The following is a 23,204-nucleotide window of genomic DNA, read 5'->3' as shown; positions in this document are numbered from 1 at the left end:
GTGCGGGAAAAATTTTTCTGCACTCCAGATTTGCAACATGGCAACGCAAAATACTTAGTAGGTTATATGGAGCAACAGTGCAGCAAAATCAAAATGAAGTTGGTAACAGTGACTGCTGTGGCTGCTATAGTGAGCAGAGGTGCAACGAAGCACAACGCGCTAATTATTATTCATTATATATTATAACCAAGGACAGCGAGGACTTTAGGATTTTAGGATTAAGGTTTTTATCAATAATAAAATTACACAGAAAAACATTTGATGCATTTCAGGCAATTTTACCCATAATTACCCACTTTTCATATTCAATGGTAACTGTAGGAAAAACTTAATGTGAAATACGTGCGCAAAGTTCCTCTGCTGCACTCAAGAAACCATTCCGCCCTCGCCTACGGCTCGGGCGTAAACGTTTCTTTCGGTGCAGCAAACTGTCACTTTGCGCACTAGTTGCACAAATAACTATTCCGCTTATCTTACAACAAATTTGCTTCTTTGAAGCGGTGGCCTTAGTTCAAGTTCAATAGCCTTAGCTATCATGTTCATCATAGATGAAACATCGACCAATATCTATGATAAATATTGAAAACGTTATTCAATAAAAGACGAAAAATGAATCTTTTACATTTTATATTAGACCAATTACTTTCCTCAAGATTAACTTAATAAAATGACAATATTCCGGTATATTTTCAAATTTTGAATTTCTCAAATACTCAATAGTTTTTAATGTCTTATGGAGTATTCCAATTACATTCTGTTCTTAATCCATCTAAATTGAAAAATTCTGGTTTGCATATTTTCTGACTATAAATTGGACTCTAATGTATTCTATGATAAGCTATCTTTAAGAACTACCGTATTTATATTATATTTTGGGGAAGGAACAGATTTGTGATGAGCTTTTTCACCCTTCCCTAATCATTCATATGGTTTTTGTAAAAATAGATTTATAGATTTTAATAACGTATTCCTTCAAGGCTACTTGATTTGAAAAATAATTCACAGTAAATCAATAAAATCACTTCACTTAATGGGCTACTTTATTCAAATTAATAAAAACAATATAAAATGTGTAGTACCCACAAAAATGGCTAAAGTTGGTCGAAACTAGTCGTTGAAATATTTTAAAGTTTTAAAAATGTTTTAATGAAAGGGTACTACAAGTTTTATATTGTTTTTATTAATTTGAATCAATAAATATTTTCAACTAAATGAATAGTTATATTTTTGACCTGACTTGCGTTATACTACTCCATCTCGGAATCTTAGTTATGACATAGATTGTAGAAACATTTCATGAATTTTAACCTAAGTGCTGATTGAATACATCACCATCAGCTTCTTTTATTGGTTCCTGTGGGACTTATCCGTCCCTTTTTCACGGTTAAAATTTAATAGAATTGTATGTGCAACCGATATATATTTTCAAAATATATTTTTAAATAGAGATTTATTTGTTCTTGTGGGACTTATCCGTCCTTTCTTTCACAGTAAAAATTTAATAGACTTGTATGTGCAACCAATATAAATATATTTTAAGTAGAGATAATTTTCGCATCAATATTTTTATTTTCAAGTTTAATTTAGTTTTAGAATACGGTATGTACTTCAATTGTTAGTTTTCTTCTTTATCCAAGAATTGATGAATTTGTTTGTTATTCAATTGTTGTTGTTTGATGTTGCAGCACCGGAAGTGCGGCAAGTGGAGGACATCTGCATATCGATGATTGGGTTCATAATAGCGCTGGTGATCACGGCGCTGCTGGCCCTGGTGGCCGTGGCAGTGGCCGTCAGCTGCTGGCTGATTGCGTACAGACGGCGGCCCAAGACCAGTGGCCCTCTGCCACATCCGCCCGAGTTCCCCAACCCACTCTTCACCACGCCAGAGCCAGTCGCCGAGCCCTCACCTGACTACCTCTCCTAACTTCGCTGAAAACGACAACCTTCCCAGTATTACGACTGCCTTAATTCCCCCCCCCCCAAACCAAACCACGTGACCCCGTCCCCAACTCTAGTTAATGTAATAATATTATATAAATCGAGTATGGACAATGTCCAGTAAATGTGTAAGATGTACAGCCAAATACAACTCACCTCAACTACCCTAGATTGTAAATCTTTTTGTTTGCATACTTGAAAAAAACATTGTAAACTGTGTTGAAGTGAGGTGTATTTATACTATTGTTCAAACATCTCCTCCATTGGCTTTTGAAAGCGGCTTTATCTAAGTTTAGTTCAAACGGGGATTATCCAAATCTTCAGTTTTATTTTTCCTCTATATTTTAGTCTTATTATTTCTTCTATGGTGTGGGGTCTATTAAATTCTAATTATCTAACATTTAATAATAATTGAATTCCCGATAAGTAGCTTATTTTATTAACGTACCTATCTATTATAAGACTCTTTCAATCTCAATCAAAATAGTATTCGTGCCTCGTGTACCCAAGTTTGTTTTTCAAATATATATTTCAACATTTTAGTTATATTTCTTGAGAAAAAACTAGCTTAATATATCTCCGTCCTCGATCTATATATTGTGAGCAACGACGATTAAGCCTTTGGAGGATTTGTGTTAATTAGTTAGGACAATAATTGATTGTTCCATAATAAATGATCAATTGATTAATATTATTAACAAGATATTTTATGAATCTATACATAATAGTTTTTTAATGTGTAAAAAATAGTCCTATGTAAATTGAAAGGTATAAATGGATGTGTGCTTGTGATGAGTGGGTGAATAATTTTTCAAAAATGTTTCTAGTATGTTTCTGGTTAGGATTGAGAGCTTGTTGGATAGATTTGTAAATGTTTATATTTGTAATAAAATTATTTCGTTAAATTATACACTGCTCAATCTCGGTTCTAATTATTGACATACATGTTAACTGAATATATTTAGGAATTATAAACAAGACAACGAACATAAGAGAGAAAGATATTGCTTCTTATATTGAGTGAGAATGAATGATTTAGTCTGTAACGTTAAATTTTCACTGTGATTGATTTGATGTATTAATTCAAATAATACAGTAGCATACTTTCATTGTGCCTACCAATATAAAACATCCGAAACCTAATGAAATTAGTTTTCAGTCTCCAAAATCTATTTGACCCCTCTTTTTTAGAATATAATTTCAAATTTTATTTCACATAAGTTCAGAAGTTCAAATTATTCTCTTCAGTAGAAATCAATCACAGAAAAACATTGGATTCAGTATCGAGACTGCCCAAGTTATTGTAAATTAATACATATTTTATTCATTCTCTTATTAATCGATTAATGAAGCTTCAAAGCTTTAATGTTAATAATATTTCTCTTTTATCTTCAGTTGAAAATTGTAAAAATCAAATTTTATTATTAATTAATAGCCTATTACGTAGCTGTGTTTATCATGTTCAATATGAATAAGGAAACAATTATTTTTTGTTTTTATTGGATGTTGTCTTCTGCCTTAAGTTGGATATTAATTGCAACGTTGTTAATATTATTTAATTTTAGTCAGATAATTTTAGTCATATTTAATTAGGTGGGTCGATTCTTATTTTTTTTATAACGTTTCCCTCTTCATTTGGACATTTTGAACACGGCTGATACGCAATAATAGTAGTAACTTATATGCGATCTTGTAACTTATTTTTTTCTAAATTTAACAAAAATGTGATAATAATTGGCAATAATAAAAATCATTAATAATAAAATACTTGTTTTTTAATCAATTTCCCCGACTCTTCAACTTTTGTATATGATGACAAGTAAATCTTTTGAGTAAATTACAAACAGGAAGAGCATGAAAATATGATGGACTGAAGGATGGAAATTTGAAGGCCTGCCTGGAACACAATTTTATACTCTCCAACTTTATTCGGACTAGTTGAGAGGTAAACTACTATTGAATTTAATATTTCAACTCGACAATAATAAAATGAAATAATATATATTATTAATTTGAGAGAATCAAGTTACAAGCTCTACAACCCCATGATAACCATTCATTTTTTCAATATATTGTTGGAGAGTTGTAAGCCCTGAAAGAGCAAAACGTTAGATGAAAAAATGGGGGTTCAATAAACTTACACATTCAAGATCAGATATCTCAGATACTATATCACAGAACGTTACTGGTCAAAACTTGTAGGGAAAGCTACTTTGTTGTATACTAATGGAATTGATTGATCAATCGAGCAGCTTGACTGAACAATACTCTTGTAGTGATAAAACTTTTGATTTTCGTTTAACAAGCGTATAATCTAATAAATGTAATTAAAATTAAATTCGGTATAAAACCGCCCTCTCTCTGTCAAAATACACTCCTAAGCCTCACCACAAAGATGAGGACTAAAGAAGCTTACGTCAACTGAATTTTGAGCTCCTAAATATTTTCCGCCCTAGGCAGTTTTCCACTGAATCTTTCTTTGCTAATACCATAAATAATGTTCTCTATGCTAATACCATAGATAAATCTTCTCTATGCTAATACCTTCAACATTAGATCATACTACTTTTTAGTTTTGTAATTCTTTCCAATTTTGCTCAACCAATAGGGAGAGGCTCGTAGGATAGTTAGACTTAGACCAGCCATTCAGTTATGGGATACCATAGAGGTTTACCTGGACAGGCTACCTTTGCTTTGCAGGGAACCCATAACGTGTTTGTCAGTTAACTCTGCTGTCTTCTGTCACACCTGCGCAGGTGTGTATCAATCATACAGCATAATGGCAAACCACAGTCAAGTTCCATATACTCAGGCCCGGTTGCATAGCAGTCGGTTAAATTTAAATCGTGATTAATTTCACGAGAACCAATCAGAGAAGGATTTTTCGAAAAATAGGCTTCTCTGATTGGTTCTCATGAATTTAATCACAATTAAAATTTAGCCGGCTTTTGTTCAATTGACACTAATAACATACCATAGTATAAAATAATTTAAATAAAATATGAATCTCAGTAGCCTACCTTTTAAATTATTTTAAAATCATTTTCAAGTCTTGAAAATGGAATTAATGTCCGAAACATGTGATAAAATAATTTTAAAGGGTACTGAGATTTATATTAAAATAGCCCTAAAGAAAATATCTGGTGTGGCGCACTCACACAACTTTCCTTGCCGTTATGAAAATTTATCACCTGACGCTAGTGTTCCCGCGCATCTCAAGTCTACTTATAAACAAAGATCTGAGCCAGCTGGTGACAGGACAATAACGCTGGAGACATACGAGGTCTGCTATCTCTTCATAGTGAATGATTTAATAGAATCAACAGTTTGCAATTGGATAATCACATTTTCTCGAATTTCGAGCTTATTTTCAATTTCATATGGAAATTTTATTAAACATTAATATTGTAGAGATTCTCATGCTCAATCTTTTCCACTCGAAATTTTTTGTTTTAATTGTATCTGAAGCCTGATAATTGGGAATCTAAAATCAAACTTTGCATAGATGAGGCGGAGCTCCTGAAATTTTTACAGATATGAGACTTGTGGCAGTTGATACAGCTTATCAATGACTATTCTAGGTATAAATTTAATCAAAATCGTTGGAGCCGTTTTCGATAAAACCGCGAAAAACCCTGTTTTTTACAACATTTTCTTCATTTTAGCCGCCATCTTGAATTGCATTTGATCGAAATTGTTCGTGTCGGATACTTATATTGTAATCCGAATTTCAAGTCATTCCCCGTTAATTGGGAGATGAGATATCGTGTACACAGACGCACATACACTCATACACACACACACACACACACACACACACATACAGACCAATACCCAAAAACCACTTTTTTGGACTCAGGGGACCTTGAAACGTATAGAAATTTGGAAATTGGGGTACCTAAATTTTTTTGGGAAAGCAATACTTTCCTTACCTATGGTAATAGGGCAAGGAAAGTAAAAATACTATAAAATAATTCTATATTAAACATTGTCCATTAGGTTAATCCATCTGTCAATTTGATTTGACAAATCTGACTAAATACATTCAAACCACTTTCGAAAGCTTCGTATTAGAGGAGAAATTGATTCGAAAACTAATAATTAGAAATAAAACACATTTTTATTTTATAACAATTATAATTTAAAAAAGGGTTGTTTTACACAAGTATTTTTATCATGCAATATATAGTAATATTGAAGTGATAATAAAGATGATAGAAGAGATAATGGAACCACTATCATGGTAATATTTTAGAAAAACACTATCAGCCTCTCAAGTACAAAGACCATTTACCTACATTCTAGCGAAAACCGATACTGCTCAACATCACATATTTGTCAAGCGATATAATAAAATCAACATCTATTAAATTTATAATCAAGCAATAATAAACTAGTCAACATACAAATAAAACGAAATTCTATTAGCACAGATATTATTAGCACAAAATGTATTGATAGTATGACTATAATAATAGATACTCTCCAAGATGTTTCTCTTTTCTACTTGAACAAGTTTTAAAAGTGTGTGCCAAGGCAGTATTAATATGAAAAAGAATATTCTAAGCTACAATATTGTTATATTTTACGATATATTGCTAGCTGTTTTGAAACAATATCCTTGGTCCGGAATGTACAATGTGCTCAGATTATGATGTAAACATTTATACAGTAAAAAGTACTAGACAATACACATGAACATCGATCGAATTTGTCTTTATATAAATGCAGCTATAAATTTTATTAAAAATTCATACAAAAACGTTTACAATGTGTGTCGTCAACAAGGATTTTCAACACTGTGTGGATTGCAGCAGGGCAGGTATCGTTACAAATTTGCCACATCGATTATTGATTTATCGATTATTATATGAGGGTAGAAAACAAACTGATGTCAAGGTCTGAGATGACGATGACTTGATTCGTCTCGGAAGATGGGCGCTATTTAAACGGTTTCGTACTCACGACGGATGGAACGGGCAAGGCAGCAAGCGAAAATCACACCAATCAGCTGAAATGGAAGTTCAATTTAGTAAAAATCAAATAGGTTTTTATTATAGAATGAAATATTCACTTATCAACTGATTGTTTCTATTTTATTTTTGATTAATCGGTACAGCTGAATACTTTCAATTCACTTGTATGAAATATTACAACTCGCAGTATTTTTCACGTCTAGTCTAAACAAAGGGCCAAACTAGACCAAGACTAGGTCCAATTTCTACCTACAGCCTACATATAAAACTAGTAAAACAATATATGAAGAGAATTTGGAAATCAGAATCCAAATATTGTTTGCCTCTGATTTCAAAAGAATGTATCCAATTGATAGATTCCAATTTGGTTTCAATGAATTCGGATTTCAAATTTTGAAATCAGGATCCAAATCTGAAATCACTCATCATTTAACTCCATTCTTAGCTTTCCGTTCATATGTTTTAATTAGACCAGCCTTCTCTCTGTATTAAGCTGCTTTATAAACGGCACGTTAATGGCATCCAGTGCATTTTTATTACGGCACTTTCCACTAATTTATATTCACCAAGAATCTGTTTTAATAGAAATAGATGAAAAGTGACATAATGAAAAACAATGACCGCCAGTAACTTTCCGTCTTTACATTCCTATCTATGAACTGCTTTATGGAACCTTTTCCTGTTAGCTGTACAGTAATATGGCACTATTCTAAATTTGTATAAGAGGACAATTTGTCCAATTTGTATGTATAAATATAGTGAGGTTTATATTATATAATATAATATAGGTCTGTAATATAGTGAGGTCTATAGAAATATAGTGAGAAATATAGTAATATAGCACTATTCTAAATTTGTATAAGAGGACATAGAAATATAGTGAAGTGTATCATTCAACAAAGCAGATAGCGCGATCCTTTTCTAGCTCTACAACATTGCCAGATCGTTTTCAACAATGTAGAAATAAATAAGTAAGAAAAATATTGACTCTCAATTATGAAACTTGATTCAAATAAATCATGATAAAAAATATTTTCTTAACGAATGAAAATACTATGAGATCACACAAATTAAATCAATGAGTTGATACATTATATCTAAAAATATTCGTAATACTGTATATTCAATATTACAATTCAGTATTTATTGATTGATAAAACTTTTATCTATAATTCTGATACAAGCTTCTCTTTGACAAGACGGCAAAGCTGAATAGCTGATACCTTACTAACAAAGCTGATAGACTGAAGAAGCTGCTAGAATCTAGATCATTGCCAGTCTACCGGGTATTCACTTAATGTAATTCCCTTTAAGATGACGCATTTTGGGGACATGATTCTGGCCGAGTTTCCATTTTGTATTTATTGTGTAGGGTGACTGACCTGGACACAAGCGACGCCGATGCCAACGGCTCCGATGCGCATTGTGTTCTCCTCGAGGACGGTCTGCAGGGCGGGCAGACAGCCGCGCTTGCTGGCCTTGTCCAGGTTGCACTCGAGGTCAACCGGCAGGCCGTGGCAGCAGGAGTGCGGCAGTGTCGAGTTCAGGAACACCGGCTTCCAGTCCTCGCCAGACTTCACTCCGCAGCATTCCAACTGCAAACAAATTATGAATAAATGAATTTATTTCCTCCACAAATCACATAAAATAAAAGTAGAAATTAAGTAGTACTTTTTGTGTAGTTGAGAAGTTGATATTGTGGCAATTATTCATATTAAATAAAAAGACTAAGAAATTGTCAAAAATCACAGATTTTATTAAAATTTAGAAAGACCGGATCTGTTGTTACACCATTGTCAATCTCTGATAAACTAAATTAATTTCTAAAATTTCCGGTCTTTCTAAATTTTAATAAAATCTGTGGTTTTTGACAATTTCTTAGTCTTTTTATTTAATTAAATAGTATTTTGGAACTGATCATGTAAACATTCCTATAACCAAAACATTCCTCCATTACTAGTCTACATTTTGTTAATTTTAGACTTTAATAATATCTATTTGATTCATAGTTTTTTGAAATAACCTACATAGTAAGTAGCCTAACCAGTTCATAAATAGTGTGTGGAGTTTTCGGTTCAAAATTTTCCAGTTTTATTCAAAATTTAGATTTTTTTAATAATTATTATTTCTAATTCTGTGTGATTTATTTATTTAGTTATTCATGATATATATTATTGATTAAAGATTTGTTTGTTTTTTGAAGTGTAAATTTTTATTTCAATAAGTGATAGTAGCTTAACCTACATTTTGATTTGGACTGTACTACACATTTGAGAATTGACAGTTTTGGGCATAAGCCTGTTTTGCCTTCTCACATAAATGTAATAATAATTGTACATGACTGAATAAATAAATAAATTTTCATTCGGACTGTATAGTATAAATAGATGATTGGAGAGTTTTGGGCATGAGCCTGTTGTGCCTTTCCTCATGTTAAAGTATTTGTACACAATGTGATAGATGAATAAATTTCTCATCAACATGTATCTTATTGTCTCTCACGTATCTCAATGTTTCTCTTAAATCAGAATATTCTGGAACCTATAGTCAGAGAGAACTAAATTAAATGGAACGACTGTATGGAAGATGTTAGGCTGGCCACTAACGATAGAACATGATTATGCATGTTTATCATACACACACACACCTGTTTTCATCATGCATGTTTTGTCATCAGCGAAATGCTTCTAATGCTTCTATACCACTTTTATAAATGCCCTCCTTTGAGGTTTTGACCTTTGCAATTAGTTTCTTCATCTAATATTATTTCAGTTAAAAATTTTATTCTACAATTTTATCTTCTTGTATTTTACACAGTTTCTCGTGATTTTTCAACGAAAAGTTTGTCTCAGAAACTAGTAAACTATAGTTATTTGTGCAACTAGTGCGCAAAGTGACAGTTTGCTGCACCGAAAGAAACGTTTACGCCCGAGCCGTAGGCGAGGGCGGAATGGTTTCTTGAGTGCAGCAGAGGAACTTTGCGCACGTATTTCACATTAAGTTTTTCCTACAGTTACCATTGAATATGAAAAGTGGGTAATTATGGGTAAAATTGCCTGAAATGCATCAAATGTTTTTCTGTGTAATTTTATTATTGATAAAAACCTTAATCCTAAAATCCTAAAGTCCTCGTTGTCCTTGGTTAAAATATATAATGTAATAATTAGCGCGTTGTGCTTCGTTGCACCTCTGCTCACTATAGCAGCCACAGCAGTCACTGTTACCAACTTCATTTTGATTTTGCTGCACTGTTGCTCCATATAACCTACTAAGTATTTTGCGTTGCCATGTTGCAAATCTGGAGTGCAGAAAAATTTTTCCCGCACTAGAGCGGGAAAGTGATTCTTTGCGTTCTGTAATCAGTGCAGCAATGGCCACTTTTCAACGTAACTGTAGGAAAAATATATTATATAACATGAATATAACAGAAAATATTATGTCCATAACAGAAAACACTCTACATTTTTATAATACGAATTTAAACCGGAAACACGATAAAGATAGGTCAAAAACACTTGGACTGACACCAACTACACCCATCAAATCCATCAATCCAGTAATTGCATCTCCAAAAATTGCATCTAGACTACCTCCTTTCCAGCAACTTCTGTCCTGCCTTCTACATAGGTGAAACCAACACTGCCCTAAACCTCCGGATCAAAAATCACAGAGCTTCCTTTAAAAATAATACTTCCCTACCCATGGCTCTGAGCACAAGAACTTTGACCAATGCTTCAAAGTCCCTCGGTTCAGCATTAGATTGGTGCGGGTTGCGGTCTCCCAAATGATCTTCCTGATGCAGGAAGTCGTCAAATGCGCTGTTCGAGTTCACCACGCACATGAATTTTAAACATCATGTCATCGTCTCACGATAAGTAATAAAATACACGAAATAAGCAGGTACTTATTAATACATGATCCATGTAGACAGCAGGAAGAGAACATACTAAACATAATCATCAACGTTCAGTATTTAACACTGAATAAAAGAATAAATTGAAACATGAATATTCAACAACAATATTTGGTACCTGAAATAACGAAACATGCCAGTCATTTAATAATATTGGATTCAGTAGCTTGATATCATCATACAAGTATTTTTGCATCGTATAGAGATGTGCAAAAATGAATGACAATCTTACGTCGTACTGAAGAACGTCCCATGAGTTGGTGACATCCTGATGCTTTCCGTAGTCCTTCATACCATCCTCCATGCGGGTCTCGAGCATACCATGAATGTCGTCTTGCAGCAGATAACCAGTCACTCCTCCAGCAACTTCCATTATGAAAATCAGACCAAGCATCACGGCAAACTGTAATCAAGTAATAATTGCAATTTAGTTGAAAATCGTACACACTTATAGAAAAGGGGCTACAAAATAAAAAATATAACTTTGAAATCAAAACGTATTATTCTTCAAAAGAATGTTTGTTCTACCAAATGTTTCTAAAATAGTAAATTATGTACAATTTATTTATATTTTCTGTTTTAGAAAAAAGTCATTATTTTATATTCTAAATTCAATGAACTATGAAAGACTGATACGGACTTTACTTAGTCGCCCACGTGCTTTGTAGTGTACTTTGTAAATGAACTTATTCAAGATCTAAACTAACCAGGAAACACCATAGACAGGGGAAGAACAAATAGCCTACTTTTTCTCTTTTCAATAAAAGTGTAGGCTAGTGAATTTAATAATATTGAATTGCGAAAATCTCGCTTATCAATGCTTTGTTTACAACAACATGAATATGAAAAGTGACAAAATTATTTACACGAATAGGCTACAATGTGAGTTGAATACTAGATAACACAAATAAAAGTATTGTCGGCCAGCATCCCACATCGACAGACACATAACAGAGATACATTTAGTAGAAATAGCGTTGAATTGCAGTAATAAATATGTTATTGCCTTCCTTAATTTATTTTCTCTTTCTTTCTTTATATTGATAACCTTACATTAGACTAGGTAAAGCAAAACTACTCATCAAGAATCCTATTTCTCATTAACCTTCCGGTAGTCGCGCCCTACTCAATTCCACGAGCAGTCGCGTGTTGTATTTTGTAAAACATCCAATTTCTTAAGTGTTATGTACTCTGTTTACTGTCAGAACATATTAATTGTATAATTACTTCTTCCATCTTCTTGGATTATTTTACTCCTATGAACATTTGGATGATTACCATGCCATAGCTCAATAAGGTACATCAAGCAAAGCCATCAATTCTGTGTTATTGGTTCGTTTACAGTCCCCGTATACAGTCTTTTCCTATCTTATGCACAGTGCGACTTATGCACTGTCGCGACTAAATGCCACCTAAAGACTGAACCATGGCTTGGTTGATACTGCAAGTCAGTGGAGTGATGGGGGGAAAGTTTTGGAATTGCATAGGTGACTCATTCACTAACACCACCCCATTCAATAGTTTTGTGCAGCAAAAAAACTGACACTGTTTTTTGTACTTTTTACAACAGCGCGACTGCTGGAAGGTTAAAATGAAGTGGAAAAGCAATAATGATATTTGAAGGCTTTCTTCGAAAATTTAATTGAATAAACAATAATTTAAAACAAGTAAAATCAGTTAAGTTCAATTACTTGACGTAGCTTTACTTATCAGTATACCTTTGAATACTATTAATAGGTTATTTTGATAATGTATCATAGATCATAGATTATACTTGTTGATGAATGGTTAAGAATATCAATCTATAATAATTACTTTTGGTTGCGTAGCCAGTCTAATATTCTCAATAACATGAGTTAACGAAGGTTATGCAATTGTTTAAAATGAGGAAATTCGATGTATGAGTTGACTCACATTGATAAGCATGACATTGCTCTCCGCTATCTACTTCACTTTTTACAAATGCAATATAGTCGTACATAAAAAAATACATAGATGGCTTGCAAACAGACAATTCGGCTTACATTATTGAATTAATATCATTTTTTTCTAAACATATTTATGTAGATTAGTTATTTGTGCAACTAGTGCGCAAAGTGACAGTTTGCTGCACCGAAAGAAACGTTTACTTTCTTGGTTTCTTGAGTGCAGCAGAGGAACTTTGCGCACGTATTTCACATTAAGTTTTTCCTACAGTTACCATTGAATATGAAAAGTGGGTGATTATGGTTAAAATTGCCTGAAATGCATCAAATGTTTTTCTGTGTAATTTTATTATTGATAAAAACCTTAATTTATTGTCAAATTGAATAAAAATGCTGTCCTTGGTTATAATATATAATGTAATAATTTGCGCGTTGTGCTTCGTTGCACCTCTGCTCACTATAGCAGCCCAGTCACTGTACCAACTTCATTTTGATTTTGCTGCACTGTTGCTCCATATAACCTACTAAGTATTTTGCGTTGCCATGTTGCAAATCTGGAGTGCAGAAAAATTTTTCCCGCACTAGAGCGGAAAAGTGATTCTTTGCGTTCTGTAATCAGTGCAGCAATGGCCACTTTTCAACGTAACTGTAGGAAAAATAATTATCATTAGTTAAAAATAAGTTCATAGTAGATGGTACCCTTCTTTTTATTTTTTTTAATATAAAATAAAATAACAACTAGTTTTGGAATGTACAATCCATTTTCTAGATTTTCTTGAAATAAACTCTAAAAAAAAACACTAAAAACGAGGGTACTATGAAATTATTTTTCAACTAACAAACCAAGTAGTCCTAATGAAATACGTTATTTAACAACATACCAAGTAGCCTAAAGAAATACGTTATTAGAAAATAATTATCTTGTTCAAATAGAGAATTTTCAACTTGAATCTGAGATAAGAGTTTCAATTAGTGGACTCACAGTGATAAGCATAGTATTATTCTTATTAATGGCGCACCATTACTCATAAATAAATAACATAAATGTTTTCCATTCAACGAAATGCTAACACTTTGAAGTAAATCTTACAGAAATTATTGATAATGTGCACTGATGTGCAGTGATAATCATGACATTGCTTACAAGAAACATTGATGCTTCTTCCCATTAAACTAATACTGACAGTTTAAAGTGATAATGATGGCATTGTTTTGAACCGATGGCACCATTGCTTGTAAATAAGATGAATGCTTTGGATTCAAGTAATGGTGACAGATTGGTGTGGTGATGCAGTAATGCTGACTCACAGTGATGAGCATGGCATTGCTCTCCTTGACGGCGCCGCAGCAGCCGAAGAAGGCCACCACGAACACAATGACGCCGACCACAATCAGAATCATCGGCGCCGAAAACAATTTCTCGTCGATGAACTGCTGGTAGGTGTAGTACATCTGCTGGATCAGGATGCCCACTGTCAGGATCACGATGCCCGACAACTGCAACACACATTCATTCAAATAGCAAACAATGACCATGTAACTAAAACAAAAAATAATAATTATTATTAAACGAAAATCCAAATTAAATGCTGTAAATCACCCCCCCGATGACTTCTGCTATTGCAAATATTGACAGCTAGATGGAAATTTTATGAGCGCTACTATTCAAAAATTATTTGTCAGCCCGGGAATCGAACTCGGTAGCTCCTAATTGCCAGTCAGGAATGTTTATCCTTACACCAAACTGACAATCTCTGGATAGCAGCGCTCATTCTGGCGGCCAGCCAGTCTACAGATGGAAATTACTGAGAAATTGCATTTTATTCAAATGCTAATGAATTGATAATTATTATTGAACGAAAATTCGTTTGTTCGTCATTAGATTCTAATGAATAGAGATGATAAAAAGAAGTACGGTAGGTAGCAAAGATTTTCCTCGTGACAATGTGAGTCATGATATGAATCATCGAGATCCAGTATCAAATGGATTGGAATTTTTAATCTTTTGTGCTTATTTAAACAGGGAATCACAGGTATGATAAGTTTTACTATATATTAACATAGAGAAACATTAGTATAAGTAGATATCCCATGGTATAGGACGTTTATATTGCAACTTTTACTGTTATCTCAAGCTGATAGTTCATGTAATTCTTTTCCGTGAAGCTGTGTGACTCTGGTAGTCTCTCATATTGTGCCGTTCATACACTCTCACCCCAACAAAACAGTAAAATTCGACAATAATCAACAGTAATCGGCTTGAGATAACAGTAAAAGTTGCGACATAAACGCCCTATACCATGGGATATCTACTTACGCTATTGTTTCTCTATGATATTAATTAGTTTTGTATAATATAGCCTAAAGATATGGTATATTTTTAAAACTGGTGTATTTTTATTGTTCCTTAAAATTATGTATTTTGCATTTATAACTGTTATTGAATTAGCTCAAAGTTCGAATGAAAATTTATTAAAACAACGAGAGAAATAAATTACAGAAAAATCGAATTATTCTCAAACATGTGTTTCTCTACAGGAGGTCCAGTACACTTTAATAAATTGTAAATAATTTTTTTGGAACTTTGTTCTTACAAAGAAGTGCCGAATAATATTACAGGTTTCATAAATTTATTCAACTATAAAATCATTCCTGTGCCTCTAATTTTATTAGCTGAATAGAACGGAAGTAATGCAGAATTTGTCACTTTGACAGAACAATAGAGGCTGCTCCAGTCTATTGGATGAGGTGGAAGTTCAATGACGCAAAGCATTACGAATTAGATAAGAGCGTGAAGTTCACAGAGAGAAGAAGGGAACAAAGTGTCAGCAGAATAGAAGTATCAAGTGGAAGGTGGAAAAGCTGTTGCCGATGCGGCTTTACTCGTTATTTGTCAAGCATGACAGACATGGCAAGTCACACAGCAACAGATGGCTCATCAGACAACTGAGTAAACAATCAATTCACGAGCAATGGAACATGCCAACAGCTCTTTTTAATCCATGTATTGAGACTTGCGATTCCACTCTGTGACAATCGAACTGTTTTATACAATGCATACTTGGAATAACTACAGTGAATAATTGAACTAAATCTAGAGCCCTTTAATGAACTAAATAAATAAACACTTAAACAACTAAATACTTTAACTAAATCTGAAGATTGTTGAACGGTGACACCGAAAGAGAGAATTCACCTTGAACCTCGAAACTAGTCTTCAGATGATCAATAAGGACAAGAATGTATCAACGTTTTCATAGTAGTAATTGATTTATATACGCGATAAATTTCAAAAATCTACGTGTATACAGTATTTAAATCACAATACTATATTTACATTACAACACTTTCATATCTGGAAAAAGTGCATCAATAACAATGGTGTGGACTCATATTCATATTCTATTAAATCTTAAACCCTCTCTTCAATTCATGACCCTGACTTGCAAGATAAATTAGTCTTAGAAAGCTTGCACTTTGTTCAATAACAAAGCTCCATAGTTAGTGACGACGACAACAACAAAAAGGTCCACATTCACAAATAGCTCCACATCCACATTCACTCAAACATTGAACATATTTTTATTTCTCTGCATTTATTGCATCATATTTACTCGAACAAAGTGAATGAACAGATATAAATGAAGTTGAATACAAAATCTACTTCATCATTTCATGTGAGTGACTTCAACAACTTTTAATTGTGCATAAAAGTGTTAATTTTTCCTGTAAAATCTTTAATAGTACAATATTGTAAACAGGACTATTTGGTGACGCCTGCAAACTTTTGCATAATTAATCAGTCTAGATTGGCAGTTAGATTGAAGTAGAAGTATTGATAGGTGTGTGCTATACCTAAGTGACCGCCAACAGTCACTTTCCAAGTTATCAGTTAATTTGCTTGTACAAATTTATTTCTATAATCTCCTCCAATAAGTTTTCTCTGTGTGATGTAATTCCAAGCAGAAAAGATGTGACATTCCTATGGAAATTAGACAGTTTTGAAAGTAAAAAAAATTAACTTGTGAGTTTTTAACACGATAGAAATTTCAGTGGAAATGATAGGACTACAGTGTTGCCGATTTTCATATTTCCACCGCCTTCTATTATTCATACCTGTATATCTGATATGATATTCTTGTTAATAATGGTCAATTTCATTTTATTCGTCAAGAAAATATATTTCTCAATGATTTAATAATAAATGTTCATAGTACAGATTAAATGTTTTCGTAATTGATTATATTTCTGCATGTCCTAAAACAATCTGGCAACGGTGCGGAGTTAGAGAAAGGATAGAGCTAACTGCTTTGTTTAATGACAGACAAGGATAGCAAACAAATGTTAATCTGTTGCTGACATTATAACTTATATCTCCTATAGTTCGTCTCACAACATAATTCCACCACCTTCAAATGTCACGTTCAATCAATAACACGCTAAAGGAATTAATTTTTCAACAGGTGAATATTTTTTTCATTTAAAAATCAAGCTAAAACAACAGTTTATTTAGGCTATGTCTAAATTAGGCTACACACTAATGTGCATATTTTACATAATAGTACAAGAAAAGCAGTTATTCAGCTCTCTTCAAGGTGAGGGAATCCCTGAATTGAAACATTAATCATGCGTTGATAGAGTAATAGTAATAATAATAGCTTTCCTCGCCTTGAAGTAAAATCCCCCCCTACAAAGGACTTGATTAATCAAATGCCTTATCTCATGACATCATGTTTGATTACAAATCTATCCTAAAAACCTAATTTGTGGTAAAATATTTTGATCATCAGGTTAAAGCTACAAAGAAAAAGTCGGTGTTGAACTAGAAACCGCAGATTATGTTAGTAACCCATTTAAATGAGGTTGAGAATAGTGATGGATTTCCTTTTACAATTCATCAGTTATGACTAACAAAATAACAGGTCATTTTATTATTGATAAGGATAGAATCCACTGTTCAACACAGGAAACCAGAGATGATGTCAACTAAATGATCGGATATAGTCAATTTCAAGTGTTCCACTATAAATAATAAGAGTAGTTGCAATGTTAGTAGAGCCTTCAAAAGCAAAAAAACTCACTGTCGAACATGAGCAATCTATGACAAAGAATGGGAGCCAGTTATCTTAATTGAATCTCACTTTTGTTACATTCTGAAGAGAATGAAGCACACTAACAAAACATATTCGACAGTAAACGACGCTATGTACTGTATTTGTTGTGTAATTTCAAGCAGGGAGCTACCATTTTCCACAATGAGATAATAGTGCAGGCGGATGCTCTTCATAAGTACGGCTAGTCATATGCTATGAAATATCACTATGCCATTACCTTTTTTTACCATACAAAAGATTGAATTTATTCATTACCGAAATGGTTTGAAAGATTTAAAAGAGTTATATGCATTATGTATTAATTTTTAGGTGTTAACATCAACAAAAATATAATGATAAACTGTGAAAATAAGTTTCATACAACTAAAAGCTTAAACATTTGAAGGAGCTTAAAAAAGACAAAGCTATCTTGAAGGGATGAATCAATAGTAGTGGCTTTTTCCCAAACGATAGAAACAAAAAGAAAATGAGGAAGTTCAACTCTATGAATTTAATACTTTTAATACTGCATGTGTGTGATTATGAACGATTCTTTTCATGTAATTTAGCTGAGCACGACTTTATTGTCTAGAAATGAATAACTACAGGAACCATCGTGAGTACGATTTCAATACTTGGTTGCTAAAAAGCAAAAAAGGCTTCAAGCTTGAAATGAAATTGGATAATTACTATCAATCTCAATTTTCATAAATTTTCTAAATTTCAGAGTGATGCGAGTAAAAAACAATGTAATTATTATTGAAATTGCATTTCTAACGAAAATGAAAAAAAATGATAGAGATGCATGAAATAAGACACCGACAGATAAGACACATGTCATTGCGAATTTACACACAAAAACAATGGAGCGACTATGCCAAACCTAGATGTCTGGTTGAAAGGCTTCCAAATAGTTTAATGACAAGAGAGGCCTTCCATGTCATCTACGCGTCGACTATAAATATCGCATTTTATTTATTCGATTCTATCTAACAAAGCTTTATTGATTTAACAAGTATCAATTTAAAATACGGAAATATCTAATGAGATTTGAAAAAAGGCTGACCGCAGTTTGAAAATCCAAATTCTGGAAGAAGAATACTACTTGTTCGAATATAGATAATAAATTAGAAGCAGAAACACAACTCACTCAACATGATGCCGCTTCGCAATGTCTTTTCAAGTTGCTGTTTCAATCATAGCATATAGGCCTATATAATTTGTCAATACGTTTTTACTTTTAAATAATAATCTGAAGCAGAATTCGAACTAGTGGCAATAATAAGGATCTAATCACTATTATTTTATTATTATGTGTCCGTACACGTTTGAAAGCATTTGTTTTCTCACTCGCCGTAGTACGTCCGACACTCGGCCGTGCCGCGGCGCGGGCTCGGTGCGGTTATGTGTGTCCCAGCCATTATTCAAACATGGAACCTTTAATAAAATACATTCTCTAAAATAATAAATAGGTAATATATCATTAAAATTGTAAATGCTGGATATAAACTATTCTTCCTGGGAATATGTCAATAAAAATATACTTGCCTGAATATATTTTTCCAAAACTCATATTCTAAAATTTCTAGAGAATGAAAATACAGTACTATTATTATTCTACATTAACCTATAACTTAATTAATCATCAGTACATATACAGTAGTATGTTGGGTTTCTAACTTCTAGCATTTAAAAATAATAAAACATGAATAAGGTATATTTAATATTCATTTATTGTTCAGTGGCCAATAATGTATATAAATAAATAACCAATTTATGGAATGAAGAGTGACTTACTATCCTTAGTGTTTTGCAGGTAGATATTCTACGCCCAATTTTCAATTTTTAATTATAGCTAACTGCTATATAGGAGTTGACGATATTATTATGCAATATTCATCTTGTTGCTCAATTCGAAGTTCTTAATAGGGTCAGTAGAGCACTTCTAAACTATGTAAGTAAACAATGTGGTAGAAATATACATAAAAGAGATTATTATTAGGCTACCTGTGTACTGCATTTTGGATAGGAATGTGCATCTCATCATTAATTATCTTACTAAATTTACAGAGCTATATTGCATTGATGTTGAAAAACAAAGACAAGAATGACTGTAGTAAAATGAGAGTTTAGAAAACTGCAAGTCAGGAAAATTCATGAAAAAGTAGTTCAAGTCCATGAGTAGGTGGAAATTCTCTATAAATAGTTCAAAGCTTTGCCTTCAATTTTTCTGTAATAACCAGAGTAATTTTGTAGTTATGTCGAAAATATAATTTCTTTTAGCCAAAGATGATAGATGATCCAAGCTAGAGCCGTGGATAATATGAGGATAATAAAGCGATGACTGATGACTGGACCTAAAGCTTTAGGTGGGATTCCAAGCACAGTGATGCAAACTTTGAACTCATCCTCATCTAGGATAGGCGATTTATCATCCTATTGAAGTATGAGAGTCTTATGCAAAATTAATGTCAACTACTTTTACCGATATATTGTGAATTAATCTTCATGCCAAAATAAGTTGAGAGGTCCTAAGGGTAGGTTTTATTTGTAATTAAACATAAAAATAAAGTCTAGGCTATAAGATAAATTATTTGATCATTATTATTACCACGAATTGACAATAATCATATCAGAAAAAATCAGATATACCGGAGCAGCTTAAAGCAAACATCTAAAAACTTACGGTAGCTACTTACTAAACTCTATAGGTGTTTGAAAAAAGAATTGGCAAACCTTTTGTCTAATCATTTCCTCTGATTTTATAACGTAAATCCTACTATAATATAGTGTAGTTAGAGTAGTTATTATTCTATGCATTTAATTAAAAAATATATATTATTATACATAGCCTAGGCCTATACCATTTATACCGGTATCATCAATGTAATCTAATTGTGGAGAATTGCGTCTCGAATAAATAAACTGACATCAGTTAATAAGTTGGAATAGAACGCCTAATAAATTCCAAAATATATTTAACAATAATAAGAAAGATAGAACTAACAATTTCATCATGTTAGAACAGTATCATCCTGCTTTTCAGTTCTGTACGACTAAACGTTTTAATAAAACCTCCAAAATGTGCTGGAATTATTTTGATGAAATAAGTAAATTTGCAAAAGTTTCAAATTAAATTGTGGAGTTTTAAACTTCATGTTGCAAAGCCAGCAGCCAAATAGTAGTCTATTACGTAACTTCCAGAAATGAAGCAAAAAGTACCACTTTTGGTACTATAAACCAGTTTCGGCACTGTAGATTATAATGAAAAACCAAGTCGACAACCAGTTGCACATTTAAAATTTGTTAGGCTAAATAATTAAATAATTTTTTTTGAGTGCATGAATAGTTTATACAGTTGAATATAAAGCACCATCCGTGAACTTCTGGATTATCTTGAGATGATTTCTAAATAAAAATGATTAATTGTTCACATTTACAAAACAAAAATTAACCGTGATGGTGAGAAAAGTTTAGACATAGCTTATGCAATACCTAATCACTATTAATGAATCATAATTCATAATATATTATTATAAAATTTACAAACATGTTTTCCTCTTTAATGCTCACTCTCATCTATGAAGCTCAAAGGAAAAATTATTAAAATTAATGCATTGAATTAACAAATAAACTGAAATATTTTAATAATTTACAATGAAATAGGAAATAGTAAGCATATTTTAGTGACGGAACTATAATAATTAATTACTTACCGCAAACAACAAGTTGAAAAGGAAAAGCAAATATTTGACACAACACATTCCAAACGAATCCATCTTGAAAGATGCCTCAATTCCAATTATTAAATTAGGTACTTTATTAAAATTGAATGGTCAGTAGTTTTCTATTTCGAAATGTAAAAGACAAAAACTCAGAATTTTTTTAGACAGTTTGATTATTGTCTGAGATACGTTCTACCGACAACGACAAACTACTAATTGGAAACAAAAGCACACTACTGACTGATACGCCGAATAACTGACAACTACTTTGCAAAACACAGATATACAGAACAAGAGGACACACAAATCTGTTATGTTGTCTTTATATAGATTTCTTCAATGTTACTATCACTATATCTATATAGCACTTGACCTGGGTGTTTTGCTCAGTCAGCTGGCATTGTGCACCTTCCCACAACATTGATTAAATTCAATAGGTCATATTCTCAAGGTATTAAAGTAAACTATCAAATTTAATGGGATTACAAGAATTCAGATTATTATTTGATATTTAATTTCCATGAGATAATGCTATTTTCCTTCCCAACCTTCTATATAGAGCCGCTATCACTTGTAAATTTACTGTGTTGGTCAACATGGATAACCGCCAATTATGAGTTGCTGACAAAAATTCAAATGCTAGCTAGATTCTTCACGTTTTTTTTCTTTCATGTTTGGGACTAAACTAAGATATTAAGAGGCAAAGATATATGATAATTATGTTGAATTAAAAGACGTTGATCTTCAGCATGTACTCCAAAATTATAATGCACTTACCTATTTTCTAGTGAACTTATTGAAGGGAATTATAAAAGAAAATTTTTGTAATTTCAACTACCGTACAGTAGCCTACACACACCCATGACATAAATCTATAATTTTTCAAAACTAGTGATATTGATGAATTTAAATTTTTATTTCCCTTTAGTTATCGTTTTCCAGTAATATTTATACAGTATACCATATCAAAATAACTACCAATAAAAGGTAACTCTCGTATCTGAATGGATATTATTGCTTTATTGGAGGTTTCAATCACCAAGAGCTACGAAAGCAGTGTTTGTTCAATAATAGTCTCTGAAGACTCTGTATCAGTTAGCCTATACCGTACTGTATGAAGGTACAGTAGGGTATTAATTGAAGACCTACCTTGAAAATGTTGGATAAAACTTGATAATATTTCAGTTCTATATTATTTGAATATTATCTGAAAGTACCTAACCAAGGTAGGCCTACAATATAGTATTGTTTGATTCATATTGAATTGAAAATCTATTTTTTCAAATATTTTTATTAATGTGACCTTTTTCTGTTTCAATCTAAATCTGCACTGTGGATATATTTCACTGAGAATCAGTGAGACTATAAACAACACAAGCAATCACAAAATAATATTTTTTGAAAATACTATAATCATTTTTTTGTGATTGCTTGTGTTGTCTATGGAAATCTCCGGCGTCCACACGCAGACGATTAGTCTTTGTGGAGGAATTCCGTAATATTGATTTTTTCATGTTTCACTGTAAATACTATGAGAAATCAAGAATATTTTAATTAGAATGATAACATAATACCTTTTTCGAGGGATGTAGTAGACTTTTTCCACTCTTATAATGATCTTAACAATTATATTG

General features: G+C 32.4%; 3 protein-coding genes across 4 annotated transcripts in view; 2 read left to right on the top strand and 1 right to left on the bottom strand.

The window, feature by feature from the left end:
- LOC111052168 overlaps positions 1 to 3,703 on the top strand; it is a 389,458-nt gene extending 385,755 nt beyond the window's left edge. Inside the window, exon 159 of the mRNA XM_039436353.1 lies at positions 1,686 to 3,703. Coding sequence (XP_039292287.1) covers positions 1,686 to 1,924 — 239 coding nt within the window. The 3' untranslated portion in view covers positions 1,925 to 3,703. The remainder of the gene's footprint in view (positions 1 to 1,685) is intronic.
- Positions 3,704 to 6,055: 2,352 nt separating this feature from the next.
- Positions 6,056 to 21,946, bottom strand: LOC111046911 (CD63 antigen). The gene is made up of 5 exons (XM_022332594.2): positions 21,562 to 21,946; positions 14,061 to 14,249; positions 11,060 to 11,230; positions 8,297 to 8,509; positions 6,056 to 6,949 (listed from the first exon to the last, which is right to left on the bottom strand). Exons 1-5 carry the CDS (start codon positions 21,622 to 21,624, stop codon positions 6,884 to 6,886), a joined length of 702 nt encoding a protein of 233 aa, XP_022188286.2. The 5' UTR covers positions 21,625 to 21,946; the 3' UTR covers positions 6,056 to 6,883.
- The window catches only part of LOC111046994, a 10,465-nt gene continuing 3,575 nt past the window's right edge, over positions 16,315 to 23,204 (top strand). The window contains exon 1 of one of the 2 annotated variants that reach the window (XM_039436350.1): positions 16,315 to 16,429. The gene's annotated coding sequence lies outside the window, so the exon portion shown is untranslated. Of the gene's footprint in view, positions 16,430 to 22,651; positions 22,797 to 23,204 lie in introns of those variants that run through there. The other variant, XM_022332690.2, reaches the window with a different exon arrangement.

Source organism: Nilaparvata lugens, chromosome 10 (assembly GCF_014356525.2).
Source record: "Nilaparvata lugens isolate BPH chromosome 10, ASM1435652v1, whole genome shotgun sequence".
NCBI classification, from domain to species: domain Eukaryota; kingdom Metazoa; phylum Arthropoda; class Insecta; order Hemiptera; family Delphacidae; genus Nilaparvata; species Nilaparvata lugens.
The sequence above is the reverse complement of the archived record's forward strand: the minus strand, read 5'-3'. Positions and strand labels throughout refer to the sequence as shown.

Excerpts from the sequence above, each read along its gene's own strand:
- LOC111046911 (XM_022332594.2), bottom strand. The coding sequence starts at position 21,624 with ATGGATTCGTTTGGAATGTGTTGTGTCAAATATTTGCTTTTCCTTTTC. Across the intron at positions 8,510-11,059 it reads GGGACGTTCTTCAGTACGAC|TTGGAATGCTGCGGAGTGAA; the intron begins GTAAGATTGTCA and ends ATTTGTTTGCAG. Across the intron at positions 6,950-8,296 it reads TCGGCGTCGCTTGTGTCCAG|CTGATTGGTGTGATTTTCGC; the intron begins GTCAGTCACCCT and ends CTTCCATTTCAG.